Source organism: Brachionichthys hirsutus, chromosome 22, assembly GCF_040956055.1.
Source record: "Brachionichthys hirsutus isolate HB-005 chromosome 22, CSIRO-AGI_Bhir_v1, whole genome shotgun sequence".
NCBI classification, from domain to species: Eukaryota; Metazoa; Chordata; class Actinopteri; order Lophiiformes; family Brachionichthyidae; genus Brachionichthys; species Brachionichthys hirsutus.
Window position 1 is genome coordinate 5,552,625 of NC_090918.1, and position 15,166 is coordinate 5,567,790.

The 15,166-nt window shown below is 51.3% G+C and overlaps 2 protein-coding genes across 2 annotated transcripts in view; both read left to right on the forward strand.

The window, feature by feature from the left end:
• Positions 1-1,673, forward strand: part of LOC137911122 (putative adenosylhomocysteinase 3) — a 6,941-nt gene extending 5,268 nt beyond the window's left edge. The window contains exons 3-10 of the mRNA XM_068755541.1: positions 46-109; positions 220-308; positions 401-471; positions 537-631; positions 727-825; positions 995-1,142; positions 1,431-1,551; positions 1,667-1,673. Of these exons, the coding sequence (XP_068611642.1) occupies positions 46-109; positions 220-308; positions 401-471; positions 537-631; positions 727-825; positions 995-1,142; positions 1,431-1,551; positions 1,667-1,673 (694 nt within the window). The remainder of the gene's footprint in view (positions 1-45; positions 110-219; positions 309-400; positions 472-536; positions 632-726; positions 826-994; positions 1,143-1,430; positions 1,552-1,666) is intronic.
• Positions 1,674-4,361: 2,688 nt separating this feature from the next.
• Positions 4,362-15,097, forward strand: strip2 (striatin interacting protein 2). The gene is made up of 21 exons (XM_068754980.1): positions 4,362-4,536; positions 6,473-6,542; positions 6,983-7,057; positions 7,544-7,678; positions 7,754-7,874; positions 7,967-8,035; positions 8,103-8,209; positions 8,318-8,445; positions 8,515-8,703; positions 10,748-10,971; positions 11,577-11,642; positions 11,736-11,799; positions 11,891-11,962; positions 12,112-12,186; positions 12,281-12,378; positions 12,499-12,625; positions 12,919-13,019; positions 13,113-13,179; positions 13,274-13,378; positions 13,524-13,728; positions 13,911-15,097. The coding sequence occupies exons 1-21, from the start codon at positions 4,426-4,428 to the stop codon at positions 14,159-14,161; spliced, it is 2,460 nt and encodes an 819-aa protein (XP_068611081.1). The 5' UTR covers positions 4,362-4,425; the 3' UTR covers positions 14,162-15,097.
• Positions 15,098-15,166: the final 69 nt, after the last annotated feature.

Consider the following 15,166-nt stretch of genomic DNA (forward strand, 5'->3'; position numbering starts at 1 on the left):
TCACACGAATATAAGGTCGCTGATGCCGTCGTTTTGTGTCTTTAGCCTGAAGAGGACCACCGACGTCATGTTTGGGGGCAAGCAGGTGGTGGTTTGTGGGTACGGAGAGGTAAGGGGGGGGGGGGCGTTTCTCCTCTCGGCTACGCGCCTTAAATCTCCCGACGCCTTCGAAGCCGAGTAAATCCACGGAGCTTGTCGTGTCTGCCCCCCCCCCGGCAGGTGGGGAAAGGCTGCAGTGCGGCCCTCAAAGCGATGGGCTCCATCGTCTACGTCACGGAGATCGACCCCATCTGCGCCTTGCAGGCGTGGTGAGATGCACGCCGCCGTCCTCGCGCCCCGCCCTTGAGGTTTGGCGGCGCGGTCGCCTCACCTGTGTGTGTTTTTTTTCTGTCATCGGCAGCATGGACGGCTTCAGGCTGGTGAAGCTGAACGAGGTCGTCAGACAGGTGGACATCGTCATCACCTGCACAGGTCGGCCCCGCCGCCTCTCTGAGACGATCGCTTTGATTCTCATCCTCGTCTTCCTCTCTCGCCAGGCAACAAGAACGTGGTGGTGAGAGAGAACCTCGACCGCATGAAGAACGGCTGCATCGTGTGCAACATGGGACACTCCAACACCGAGATCGACGTGGTCGGTCCCGCGGCGCCCACGCCACCGTCCCGTGCTCAAACCCGTGAAGACGGGGAATAAAATGGCGGCTGACCGCGCTGTCCTCCTGCTTGCAGGCCAGCCTGAGGACCCCCGAGCTGACCTGGGAACGGGTGCGCTCTCAGGTGGACCACGTCATCTGGCCCGACGGCAAGAGGATAGTGCTGCTGGCCGAGGTACGGGGGGGGGGGGTCACCAACGCCGACTCGGTTTAGGTATAATTCACACCACGAGGGACCCGAATCCTCTCAGAGTGAGAAAACAGACAGACGAGGCAACGCCTCCGTCCTCGTGGAGCGCAAAGTGACGACCTCTGACCCCCCCCCCCCCTTTCCTCCTCCGCAGGGCCGCCTCCTGAACCTCAGCTGTTCCACCGTGCCCACGTTCGTGCTCTCCATCACTGCCACTACGCAGGCTCTGGCTCTGATAGAGCTCTACAACGCCCCCGAGGGGCGCTACAAGCAGGACGTGTACCTGCTGCCCAAGAAGATGGGTAAGACGAAAGCCCCGCCAAACAGGAAGTGATTAGAAGGACGCGGCCTCATCGGTTCAGGAGAGTCGTCATTCACGGTAGAACGAGTCCCGTGTCTTTTACCCCCCCCCCCCCCCCCCCCCCCCTCGCTGTGGGGGAGCTAAATGTAGGTCACCCTGGCGGCGGCGGCTGCTGCTACCACAGAGACTGTGATTAAAGAGACGCTAGGAGAAGGTAGCTTCTCTTCCTCGTCTGGTTTCAGCGCTAACACGCTCCTCCCTCTGCCCCCCCCCCCCCCCCCCCCCCCAGATGAGTACGTGGCCAGCCTACATCTCCCGACCTTCGACGCACATCTCACGGAGCTGACCGACGAGCAGGCCAAATATCTGGGCTTGAACAAGAACGGGCCCTTCAAGCCCAACTACTACAGGTACGGAGGCCCGCTGGGCTCAGTTTGAGACACCAGGAAGCAACCGAAGTCGTTTCCTTCCCTTCGTGTGTTCGGCGTCTTCGCCGTCCTGACGCGTGTCCGTGTTCTCATTCAGGTATTAGTTCAGCGTTGGCGTTGGGACTCGAGAGCGACAAGAACTCCGTGAAAGGCGCGGAGCGGCGGAGAAGGACGGACGGACGGACGGACGGACGGACGGACGAGTCGACACGCCTGCTCTGCTTTATATTCTTGGAGGGGGGGGGCTCTGAGCCTTTCCCTGCACGTATGGCAGTTGATTTATTTATTCAACCTCGACGGCGTTGACTCGACCATTAGCCGACCGTTAGCTCGGGCCCCGACGTCTTCCTCCAGCAGACTGTTTTCCACTCGTCTCTTCTCCGCCATCATCTGTGTGTCCTCCGTCTTCTCTTTCCATTGACAGATCTTATGTTGTTACCGTAGCTATGAAAGAAGAAATGATCAAAGTTTAAAAAAAATTGATTTAAGAAGAAAACAAATGGGCGTGAATGAAGATGACCTTTTTCCAGATTCAGCGACAGACTTTATCTCCTGTCCTTTTTTGTTTTTGTCCTTTTTCTTTTCTACTTGTGATTATTTTGTTTTGTTCTCGTGTGATATTCATGAGGAGGCGGGGTTAAACTTAGTGGGTGTGGGCGGGATCTCAGGGTCCAATCATATAATTTCTTATATTTTATTGTTTGGTGGAGATTCACCGCTGTGTCTGTTTTTAAGTATTCTTTTTTCTTTTCCTTGGGATCAGCCTGTAGTTTGTCAACACCATTTTTTAAAGTTGTGTTTTAATGACTGAATGCTGATTGGTTCTCCCACCTGTCACTCAAAGCGACAGTACATCTCATTGGCTGCATCTTCCACAGCCTCACGCTAGCGAGCGCTAACCTTTTCGTTTAGTCTTTCCATTTAACAAAAATTGCTACGTTGTAATAGAAACTATGATTTCGCTGTATATTAACATATTTATACCAAAATTAAGATGTTTTCAATCTTTTCTTTCCTACGCCGTAATAATAAATATCTTTACTTTCTTCAGAAAACAAATCAACATGTCAAAATGAAAAGAGAATGCTCAATGTTGCGTGTAATAAATGTTCTTAAACCCTCATTTACACCCCAAATATGCCCAAAGTTGTTGCCGTGGCAATATTTAAAGGGACAGTTCACCCCAAGAAGAATTGTGTTCTTTTTCCGCAATAAAGCGTGAATCTCCTCAGGGATGAGGCCGCCTAGCATTGTAGCTTAGCCGAGGAGGTTGCCGCTAATGCTAACATCCTGCGCTATCGCGATGCACGTGTCTTTCTGCGTGACGCTACGTAGCTCTGCAGAAAGCCGCAGCGGTCATTATCTTATCTTGAGCGCCAGCGTTTAGATTTAAGGCATCACGGCTAAAAGGAAAGACAATATGTCAGACTTGGGGATGAACTGTACCTTTCTACCATCTTATTCGGGTCAGGTGTGGAACTGCTGAAACGTAGCATCACTCTCGGGTCCTGGCTGATGCAGCCGAGTTAAAAATCTTGGAATCTGAATTCCGCCCTGATTTCTTTTCTTTCGCATCCAAATGAACTAAATTCATGCGATTTCTCACCTTTCCTTATTTTTATTATCGTCTCCTTGTGTTGTTGAGAACCCCCCCCCCCCCACACACACCTTAACAGAGGGCTGAAGTGGAAAGTGTGTGTGTTTGTGTCTGTACGTCCTTTCCCTGTTTCCATGGCTGCTCCGCTAACAGCTGTCTCAGGATCCTAGCCTGTGTGGTTTTATTTTGGGGGGGGGCCTTCATTTTTGTCTTAGTCAGCCGTGGGTAGGTGGGCGGGGCGACGACACCAGCATCGTATGTGTGTATACACTCTATATGCAGATATGACGACCTTTAAAAGTATAGGAAGGTGAAAGAAGACTCTTAACTCCTGTATTTATTGTTGTAAATCCTCACGCAGTGCAAATTTTGCAAAGATGTTTTAAGTTGTCTAATAAAGAAAAGAAAAAAAAAGTACAAAAAAATATTGCGAGTGAAACGGTAGATGAGCAATAATTTAAATTCAGTGATCTTAATAAAGATGTAAAAATTCCTTGTGTGCGTTCTCGTTTTGTGGCTTTGTTGTTGATTATGGAATGGAATGTGTTGTGTTCCTTGGGGGGGGGGGGGCGGCATGTGTCAGACTTCAGCTGCTGAGCTCCGTCAGAACCGAGGTGATCTCACCCGAGCCGGACGGCCTTCTGCCAAACGTTTCTGATCAATGAAACTCTCTTTTCCTGATTTAAATGGAACCCAGAGACCCGAGTCCCTCAAGAGGAATAGTTAGGAAAACCTGGGGAAGTTCCGGTGGATCCCTTTGAGATATTTGGGAACAATTGTCGGATCTCGGTGGGAAAAATAATCGGGCGGACTAACATCCACGTGTGAGCATTTAGTTCAGATACAGTCAAATCTGGATTCACTGGATCTATATGTGATCCAATTTTAAATTGTAGTTTTAGTTTTTTTAAGGCTGTGTGAACGGATGTGTGTGTTTACCAAATGACACACAAATACACAAAGTCACACATCAAATCTGCATCCGCTCCGGGATCACATACGAAAGCGACTGGAATCCGAATTCTGTGTTCAAACAGCCACTTAATTTGGTTTAACCTTTTAACCCCGCCTTCTCGGGGTGCACGGGGACGCTGAATCAAACGCTGCAGGAGGAGGAGCTGCGGGGGGGGGGGGGGGGAGGAGGAGACCTCCAACTTGGGCTCCGGTGCCGGTTGCTGCTCCTCTCCGCCGGACCGGTATGCGCCACCCGCGGAGGAAGAGGAGGAGGAGGAGGAAGTGAGACGGACTCGGAGAGGAAGATGCAGGCGGAGGACATGGAGGTGCCTCTGATCAATAACCTGAACAATAACGGCGACAGGCAGAGGCCGAAAGGGAGAGACGCGTTCAAGGATCCGCAGAAGGAGTCGGAGGTGATTGTTGTTCGCGCACTGGAGGTGTGCGTGTGCGTGTGAGCGTGTGTGTGTGTGTGTGTGTGTGTGTTGTTGCTGGGGAGCTTTCGGCCAGCTGAGTGTCATGTCGATGCAGTCAGACCCCGTGGAAAGCGTGCGGGCTATAAATAACGCCTCGCTGATCCCGCACCGGGGCGCAACGGAACGCCTCAGCAATCAATCAATCAATCAATCAATCACAGGGCAGCTGCTTGTGTCACAAACAGCCTTTTTCTTGTAGTTTCTTCCATAATGACTGAAATGATTAATCCATTAATCGATTGATCGTCTCTCGCTTTGGAGCTGAAATGGTTCATGATTTATTGACTTATTGATTATTTACACTTTCCGCGCGCGCGCGCGCCTCTGTCACGCGAGGCTTCGGATCCATTCCCAGTCTGGCACGAACTCGCGCTCCCAGTTTAACCAGTAGCTCCGCCCTCCTGCACGCGGCAACAATTCATTCTTTCATTATATAACTAATAGACGGTGTTTATAGATCTATTCTATACTGTCCTCAGCGCGCACGCGCGCGCGCATGGAATGGTTTTCAGGGAATTGGAGCGTGGTGGATTCCGGGACCGGGACCGGGACCGGGACGAGGGGGGTTAAAACACGGACGCATGAGAACGTGACCTCCATTCACGTGTGAACGTCGCGTCTGTGCGCCGCAGGAGCGGGATCGGTCCCCGGTGTTTGCGCACCGACGTGGCGCAGAACCGGGCCAGGACCGGCTTTCGTTAGCAGCTGTCGAGGAATCATCTGACGTGTGGATGAAAGGAACCGCGCAGTCCAGCCCCGTCTCCAGATGGATGGACAGATTGATTAATCGGTTAAATCGATATCTAATCGGGTTCCAGTACTTGATCAAAGTATTTCCTGTCGCCTCGCAAATGTAAGGATTTCCTGCTTTTCTTTGTTCATGAAATGAAATGTTTCCAGGTCCTGATCTGTTGATTGGGCTTCGGTTAATAGAATCCATTTGCTTTTTGAGCTTCGGGGGTCATAAGGGATGATGATGATGAAGAAGAAGAAGAGGAATTGAATGGTCCAGTCGTCGTCACCTGTGCTCTTGGAGTCGAAGCGGTCAGGGTACCGCCCGGGACCCCCGGGGGGGGGGGGGGCCCGCAGGGTTGACCCGGAGCTAGCTGGACATGAAGTCTGGACTGATTTTTGTCTTCACGGGATCAGAAGGGGGCATTAGGTCAAACAGATCCACAGGCCGCCGTCGCCACGAGCAGAAGAGTTATGGCTCCCAAATAGGATTTAATGAACATCCACATTGTGACACCAAACCTCATCGCTTTGGGTCGCTGTCCCGTATATCCCGCTTTACGTTCACACGTTCTGACGCGGGTATTTATCGGAGCAGGCGGCGGGGCGGCACACGGAGTTGTTTAACCAGGATCGCTGACTCAGACTACATCCGTATTTACAGTCCTGGCCCCGAGGCAGAACACAGCCCAGAGTTTTTCCTTTTTTTTTTTATTCTCATTATAATGAGACTCTAAATGATCCCTCTGGGGAAGTTTCCCATCCCCCCACCGAAAAGAGTCTGTTCCAGTCGCCGGGATAACTCGTCAAATATCCTCGAGCTGCTAACGGTCGCTGTGTAACCAGGTCGCACGTGATGCTAGCTAACCGCCATGCTAGGAGCCTTTATCAGCTTCAGCTTGCTAACGCTAACACTTTAGCATCTTCTCTTAAGTTTGCCGTTTTAGCTCTGCTAACAGTAAACGCTTTTCAAAAATGAAAAGTTATCCTCAAGCCAACATGAGCTCCATTCCCTTAAATTTCATTTCTCCATTTTACGTTGCCGTTTCCGTGACTCCCTTCTGTCTGCCGTCGTGCTAACCCGTCGTGCTAACTTGTCGTGCTAACCCGCCGTGCTAACCCGTGCTCTTTTCCCGCTCCTCAGAGCTCCATGGAGTCTCCCGGCCTGGACTTTGAGTACGGCGACACCGACGCTGTGGCGGCGGAGCTGTCAGGTCAGACTGGCTGTTGTTACGTTTGACATTTTTTTACACTACAGATGGTCCTCGCTTAACGTCGACCCGGATCCTGGCGGTGCCCTCCAGACGTAGAGCGGCACGGCGAGGAGTCAGAAACAAGTATCCGTCCTGTGGAACAGCTCAGGATCACGATTCCACCCCGAAGATGCTGAAATGACAAGAAGTTCAAAAAGTACAAGAGTTTAAATCGAACGGTGAACAGAGAAGTGCGGAATAAGAACCTCGATTAGAAGACAACCTGTCCAGGTGTTGTCCCGCCTCAGGGACTAAAGCCTTGCCGGAGACTCTGTAAAGCATAAACGCCTAAAGAACGTGGTCGGATGTTGTGTATCCGACCACCTGATTGCCTCACTGATTAATGGATAAGCACGATATTTGATCAATAATTGACTTTGGCGCTCCGTTTCCCTCCACAGAGCTCTACAGTTACACAGAGGAGCCAGAGTTCGCCCTAAATAGAGACTACTTTGAAGAGGACTTCAGGAGCCACGGTAGAGTGTGTGTGTGTGTGTGTGTTTCATTTCCCTCGCCGCGTATTTAAAACTCAAAATCGGGTCACAACACCTGTAATTTTAGCTCTTTAACACAAGAGTTTTGCCGAAACCGAAAGCCTTTCGTGTCGTTCTAACTTTTCTCGCGTTAACAACCGATCCGAGATCGGCTTGGAATGCGTTTCCTTTCTCTTTTGATTTCTCCCGATGATGCCGCTGAATAATTGTTGCTCTGACTGCTTCTGATTTCAGCGGCTGTTTCCAGAACCGACTGAAGCGGCGCTGAAGATGGCATTAAAAAAAATAAAATTCAGGTTTTCCATAATGAGAGTTCGGATTAACGGATTCCCAGATTAAATTCATGTTGACGTTGAAGTGGGATTATAATACACATCTAAGCGACAGAGAGTGGAGCCCGTCCCGCTATCCGGCCTCCAAGCTGTCACCCGTTCATAAAGCATCATCCTGTCACCCCCCCCCCTGCAGCTCAGGGAGGGAGGTGGGTCGAGCTTCCGGGGGAGGAGCAGAGGGCGTACGTGATGAGGCTGCTGGACGCGCTGGAGGTGACGGACAGAGACGAGAGGCTGAAGGTGGCCCGGGTCATCCTGCACCTGGCTCAGGGTGCGTGGGGGGGGGGGGCTTTGATCACTGGCGCTGGGTAATGCACACATTTAACCGCCGACGGCCCCCCCCCAGGTGTGTTCGATGAGTGCGACACGGAGGCGGACGTGCTCCGCTGGTGCCGACGCAACGTCTTCCTGCTCTACGACATGGGCATCTTCACGGCGCTGCTGGAGCTGCTCAGCATGGAGATCGAGTGAGTGGGCGGGGCCTTCCCCTGTGATCGAAGTTCCGTGCGATGCAACCATTGACCGGCTGTTTTTTTGTTTGTTTTTTTTGCGTCTGCAGCAACAACCAGGCGTGCAGCAGCGCCGCGAGGAAGCCGGCCATCTCCCTGGCAGACAGCACAGAGCTCAGGTAAACACGGCGGCCGCGTCTGCGTCCAATCAGACGAGCGATCGATCACTTTTACCTTTCCCTGCAGAGTCCTGCTGAGCATCATGTACCTGATGGTGGAGACCATCAGAGTCCAAACGGAGGACGACAGGCCCGAGTGGAGAGCGGCCAGAGAGGCCTTCAAGGCCGAGCTGGGTGGGCGTTAGCCGGGAAACCCGTTAGCATCGTGTCAAGCTAAAAATCAAAAAAACGCAGCTTCGCTGACGCATCCTTCAATCCCGTCTGCGACCTCTGACCTCTCAGGTTCGCCTCTGTACAACGGAGAGCCCTTCGCTCTCCTCCTCTTCACCATGGTAACCAAGTTCTGCAGCATGAACGCGCCACACTTTCCGATGAAGAAGGTTTTGCTGCTGCTGTGGAAGACGCTACTGGTCAGCCCGTTAACAAACGCGAACGCGTGAAGCTAACTAGCATGCGGCTAATTCTCATTCACCTTCCAGTTCACGTTGGGGGGCTTCGGCGAGCTCCAGGAGATGAAGGTGCGAGGCCGCGAGCGTCTGAGCCTGCCCCCGCTGCCGGAGGACAGCATCAAGGTGGTGAAGGCCATGAGGGCGGCCTCGCCGCCCGCCTCCGCCATGGAACTCATCGAACAGCAGCAGCAGCAGAAGAGAGGCCGCCGCAGCCGCCGGGTACGGTACCCTAACATTTTATCCTCGGAGTTCCTCAGGGCCCCCCCCCCCCGGGTCTCTGCTGTGAGTCGGTGATGTCGGAGGAGATTTTGGTGCTGGGATCGCTTTGAGGATTCCCCAGCCCGATCGTTTCTGCTGCTTTGGACCGGCTCGCTCTCTCAGCGGTTTCTCATTGCCGCTCTTCCTTGTGTCCCCACAGAGTGCCTTTGTTGATAGCTTGGAAGGAGACAGTCCTTTTCCCAAGAAGCAGGTCTTTACCCACAAATTCCCTCTTTTTTTTCCTTCTCTCTGCACCGAGTCGGACCTTTGGCACTCTTCTCCCACATCCGCTCTCCTCCTTTTCCCCTCTTTTCTCATCACCTCTTTATTTAGCATTTAACCTCATCCAGTCCTTCGGAGACGCACCAAAACTGAGAATATACAAAGATATATTCTCCGTATTCCTGTAATTCTTTTTAAAAAAAAGTTCATTTACATTATAGAAAATGTAAAATAGTTTTGTGTGATATAAAAGATTGAGACGAGAACATCCATCACTGCAGGCGGTTTCGGTGCGGTCCTACTCCGGCTTCCAACACTCACTGGAATAAATTGACAATTTGGGAAATAGTTTTTTTTGAGAGTTGGATGACAACACGATAGCAGGCTAGCTGCTGGTTAGCCTAGCTTAAATTAAATGCTAAAAACATTGGGAGGCGGTTGAACTTCCTTCTGGCGTTTTTAGACGTTACTTCCCTTCTGTTCGTAGGAAACGATACTCCGACGGCATTCCGAGATTGTCCTTAGAGGACGCATCATTCCCAAACTGTCGAGCTATTCCTTTCCTTTAAACCGCGCCTCCTGCATGTTTGCTTCCATTTTCATTTTTCTACCTTTCCTTTGTGTTCTGCTCCTCTCCTCTCCTCTCACCCATCCATCCATCCCTCTTCCCCTTCCTCTCCATCCTCCTTTCTTCCCGTGCTTACTCCTCCTTCTCCTTTCACTCAGCCTATTTCTTTTTATCCTCCTCTTCCTCCTCCTCCTCCTCTACCCAGGGCCAGCGTTTGATAGACAGGGCTGACTTGCTGGCTGTTCATTGGTGCTGTAGTTGTCACTGTCCTCCGTCCCATTAAGACAGTCACTCCGGACGCAGTAGCACCCCCCCTCGTCCCTTAGCTTCCATCGCATCGCTGCCACGTCTGGCCTCAAAAATCACGCTGCGCCGCCGACCTTGAACATGGAGGTCAATGTCATTAAAATGCTTTCACCACGGAGGCGAACTGAGATGGTCCCGAATGTTTTTCCTGTCCTGTAGGTGTCGTATTTCTGCTGACCTCTGACCCTGACAGAAAACACTCCGCCTCCCACGTCAGCTTTGGCTTCTGCATCGAGAATGGCTCCCCACCACGGTTTCACCTCCTCCTCCCTTCCTCCTCTCACCCCAGTCCTCCCGCGTTAGCATCGGCTAACGGTTGTGTGTACGTGTGTGTGTGTGTGTTTTGCACTTGAACGGGGGGTTTATTAGTTGATCAGTGATCAGTATGAAGTCTGTTTTGGCTGTAAGTAGAGCGTGTACCTGCAAGGGAATAGTACACTATATTATATAGTCATGTACTAAACTGTGTATATAATCTCAATGTCTGTATTAGCTGCTAACAGCTGCTAGCCACTTTTAACTCTCACGCCTCATTAAGATATCCCTCCTTTATCCCGTCCCGCCTTCTCATACCGTTGCTTTGACGCCGCCGCTAGCTAAGAATTGCTACCCGTCCCCATGGCTACAGCTTCACATTAAACGGACAAATATGAGCATGCCCTCCATTTTCTCTTTGCACTGAATGCAATAACGGTAAGCAAACGTTAGCATGTGCCCTTCCTGCATTCTCTCTGCAAGCCTTAATGCTTTCGGTTTTCTGGGGGGGGGGGAATTTAACGCTCTTGTTTGTTAGGCTGCTCACATTGTGTTTCTCAGGTGACCAATCGCTGATGTGTGCAAAGATAATGGCGTAAAGCGGCGCGAGTCCTCCCAGTCCGGCTCACCGCCTGTCCCTGTTCTCGCTCTCAGCCCCTGGTCAAGCAGGACAGCCTGGACACCTACAACGAGAGGGACCCCTTCAAGAACGACGACGCCCGGGACGAGGAGGAGGACCCCGATGACACGGACAGCGGCATCGAGGGAGAGGTGGACCCGTTGGACCGCGATGTCATCATCCAGCCCCCGCCTCCCCTCAGAACCCCCACAGAAAGGGTCAACCTTCCCAAGGGCCTCCCCTGGGCCCCTAAAGTCAGGTCAATTTCAGTTTTTAAATTGTAAATTACAGCGAAAAAAATCTTTGTCACGGTAACAAGACAAAAACGTCTCAGTCAGGTGCAACAACAGCAAAGCCTATAAATGACCCCCCCCCCCCCTGTTCCATTTTGCATTGTTTAAAACCCACGTAGCCTCCAAACGTGGTCCGCTACCTGCCATGCAGGACGTTTGTACCATTTTCCTGGCATCACGGTGTCACTTTGGCGCCACCAAGTGAGGAGTTAAAAACCAAAAATAGAAAGCACGCTCTGTTTTCTCTCCTCGCCGTTATCCGGCAATATGCTCGCCATCTGGGTGTCGCGCACGCGGGTGAAGCGCGTGTGTCGTCCCAGCAGGGTGCCGGTATCTGAAACATGAATCGGAGCACGGACGTGACAAATTCATGACCCAGAATCGACTTTCTCTTCATCTCGGAGTGAATCTTTTCCACTCGCCGTGTTTCTGGATCAGAGCGACGATGAAGTAGGAAAAATGCTTTCTGGTACGAGGGATCGAGGCGGCAGGTGTTCCCGGATGAATCCAAATCTCACTGTGCGTGTGTGTGTGTGTGCGTGTGTGTGTGTGCGTGCGTGTGTGTGTGCAGGGAGAAAGACATCGAGCACTTCCTGGAGACCAGCAGAAACAAGTTCATCGGTTTTACTCTCGGGAAGTAGGTTTCACATCCGAGACAATAAAGGAACCTTCACATGTTTCAGTCGCATCTGTTTATTATTGATTGTTTGTTTGTTTGTTTGTTCTGTAGCGACATTGACACGCTGGTGGGATTACCCAGACCCATCCACGAGAGCGTCAAGACCCTGAAGCAGGTAAGAGGGCGGGTGAATTCACCTCTCAGCGTGTCACTCGACACCTTTTACTAAATGGATTGTTTGTTTGTTGTTTGTTTCTCTTCTCCAGCATAAATATGTGTCCCTCGCCGAGGTCCAGATCAAAAGAGAGGAGGACCTGCAGCAGTGTCCGCTAACGCTGGTCAGCCGGAGGACGTTCTATCCAAATCACGGCACCACTTTATTGCATTTTAGATTAGAGGGCAGCTTTAAATGTCTTGCACTTCACATAATAAATAATAATAATAAACTTAAATAAGACCTTGGGTTCATGTTTGTGATGTCGGGCAGGGCGAGGAGGAGGTGGAGGAGACGCCGGCGGAGATGCTGTACCTGGGCATGCTCCCCAACCTCTCCCAGTACGTGGTGAGTGCCTGCCTCGTCATCTGCCCCCCCCCCCCCCCCCCAAGCAGCATTTCTGCCCCTCACGTCTCCCCGTTTTACCACCTTTTTTTTTTAGATTGCGCTCCTGAAGCTGCTGCTGGCTGCAGCCCCCACCTCCAAAGCCAAAACGGACTCCATCAACATCTTGGCGGACGTCCTCCCCGAGGAGATGCCGTAAGTTGGAAGAAGGAGCGCCACCTTCAGTCTGTTTCAATGGAACAGCCTGGTCTGCGTTCTTATCAACCCAGTGTGTGTGTGTGTGTGTGTGTGTGCGTGCGTGCGTGTGTGTTCCAGTATCACAGTCCTGCAGAGCATGAAACTGGGAATTGACGTGAACCGCCACAAGGAAATCATCGTCAAGGCGATCTCGGCTCTGCTGCTGCTTCTCCTAAAACACTTCAAATTCAACCACGTTTATCAGGTAACACACACACACACACACGCATGCGCACACACACGCGCACGCGCACACACACAGGCGTGGAGAGACTTTCTGTTGCTAGGAAGGGACATTCCTTCACGCTGGATTTGAAACGAACATGCAGAGTTCTGGTAACAGCGACCTCTGCTGCCGCACAGGAGGATTGCATGTAATAAAGAAAAAGATAATCAGATGCAGGATTTTTAAATGTAATCTGTCAGACATCCCCCCCCCCCCCCCAGATGACCGGACTAACTATCCCGCGCCGTCCCCTCCTCTCTCTCTCCCGGCAGTTCGAGATCGTCTCCCAGCACCTGGTGTTCGCCAACTGCATCCCGCTCATCCTCAAGTTCTTCAATCAGAACATCATGTCCTACATCAGCGCCAAAAACAGGCAGGGTCCGCCCTGCAGGGTTGAATTGGCTTTACCTGCTCACGAGACGGGTAAACGCAGCTGAACCGGTCTCTCTTTGTGTGTCTGTTCCAGTGTTTGTGTCCTGGACTTCCCCCACTGCGTGGTCCACGAGATGCCTGAGCTCACGGCCGAAAGCCTGGTGAGCGCCGTCCCGTGAAGGTCGGCGGCGGGAGGAGGAAGTATCGGTGGGGGAGTCCTTGTGACCTTCTTTGGCTTCTGTGTGCGTTTTTCAGGAAGCGGGGGACACGTATCAGTTCTGCTGGAGGAACCTCTTCTCTTGCATCAATCTGCTTCGAACACTAAACAAGCTAACCAAGTGGAAACACTCCAGGACGATGGTGAGAGAAGAAGAGAGCTGCCCTTCATAGCAAATCGTCAACATTAAAACATTCCTGCTGAAGTCAGTACTTTTAATCTGAAAAGTCCCCTCCAGCGTGCTCAAATGGGCCGGGTACCATTCCGTTTAGTTTTTTTTCTTTTCAGATGCTGGTGGTGTTCAAGTCGGCCCCCATCCTGAAGCGGGCCCTGAAGGTGAAGCAGGCCATGATGCAGCTCTACGTCCTCAAGCTGCTGAAGATCCAGACCAAGTACCTGGGCCGCCAGTGGAGGAAGAGCAACATGAAGACCATGTCGGCCATCTACCAGAAGGTCCGCCACCGGCTCAACGACGACTGGGCCTACGGGAACGGTAAACGGACATTCTAAATGATTAGACATTTATCAGTTGATGAAGGTGGGGACACACACACAGACACAGACACACACACACTGGGCTTTTCAGGGTCACTGTCCTCCACAGGAGATCAGTCGCTCTGTCACTGTGGATGCTATCAGAGAACAGGGATCATAGTTTCCCTCCTCTGGTTCCAGACATCGACGCCCGGCCCTGGGACTTCCAGGCGGAGGAGTGCGCCCTGCGGGAAAACATCGAGAGGTTCAACAGCCGCCGCTACGACAAGAACCGGAACGGGGACTTTGCGCCGGTGGACAACTGCCTGCAGAGCGTCCTGGGACAGCGGGTGGAGCTGCCGGAGGACTTCCACTACAGCTACGAGATGTGGTTGGAAAGGGAGGTGTTCTCCCAGCCCATCCAGTGGGAGGGGCTGCTGCAGGATCCGTGATGGAGGGGGAAGAGGAAGGCAGGTGAAGGTGATCAGTGATGACGTGAAGGTGAAGTGTAAACAGGAAATGCTAACGTGTGCTAACTCTGAGGCAGCTATGAAGTCATAGGTGATGTAGAAACCATGGTAACAGACCCTCCTCAAAAAAAAAAACATCCCCCATTTTTCAATCCCCGTCCCTCTTCTTAAAACTTTGGTGCTTTTCTGACTCCTCTGAGACATTTTAATATTTATTTCTATCGATGCGGGTGGTTAATGTTTGAGTTTTATCTGTTTGAGCAAAAGTAGGAGGGTACTTTCTTATCTTTTTTTTTTTTTTTTACCTCTCGAAGCCACAAGGGATTTAATTTTCTTCTCCAGAGAGGGGAAACCCTTTAAATATGACATTATATTCTTTATAGATTCTCAGGTTCATGGAGATAATATATTGCAACCTTTTTAAATGCTTCCTTCCCATCGTTGAGGTCACTTCCTGTAGCGACAAATACGCTTTTATCGTCACATTCGCCACGTGGGGCCGTACGTTTTCACTAAGCACAATTGTGAGTTTGTATTTTTGTTGGGTGCATTTCAAGATGTTTTTGTAACTCGTGCCAAATGTGATTGCCATTTCCTATTTTTTACCGAACAGCCGTCGTCATGTTTAAGGTTTTTCATTCGGGGCCGAAGGTTTTGCGGTACTAAAATATTGTTTTCTACCTGGAAATTGTACAATCAACCAATCAAATATCTGTTTCAGTGTTTTTTACCAGATGTGTGTAGCGTTGTGTGGATGTTTCTGCAGTAAATGTGTGTTTCTGTTACATTTCCACCATATCTGTGTCGTAGATACCCCCGAACTGTATTAGCGAGTGGTTGTGTGCAATTACAGATCCATGGAGGCATCACTCAGTAGAATGACACACTACAATTACAGATTAAACAATGTCGAACAGCTGTTTGTGTGGGGAGTGGAAACGTGCACACGCTCAAGGTCGGACTGACCACACACACGTTGCGTCACAC

Bases quoted from the DNA above. Each gene is read 5' to 3' on its own strand.
- strip2 (XM_068754980.1), top strand. From the start codon at position 4,426: ATGCAGGCGGAGGACATGGAGGTGCCTCTGATCAATAACCTGAACAAT. The intron at 8,446-8,514 runs GTCAGCCCGTTA...TTCACCTTCCAG, and splicing joins TGCTGTGGAAGACGCTACTG to TTCACGTTGGGGGGCTTCGG. The intron at 12,379-12,498 runs GTAAGTTGGAAG...TGTGTGTTCCAG, and splicing joins GTCCTCCCCGAGGAGATGCC to TATCACAGTCCTGCAGAGCA.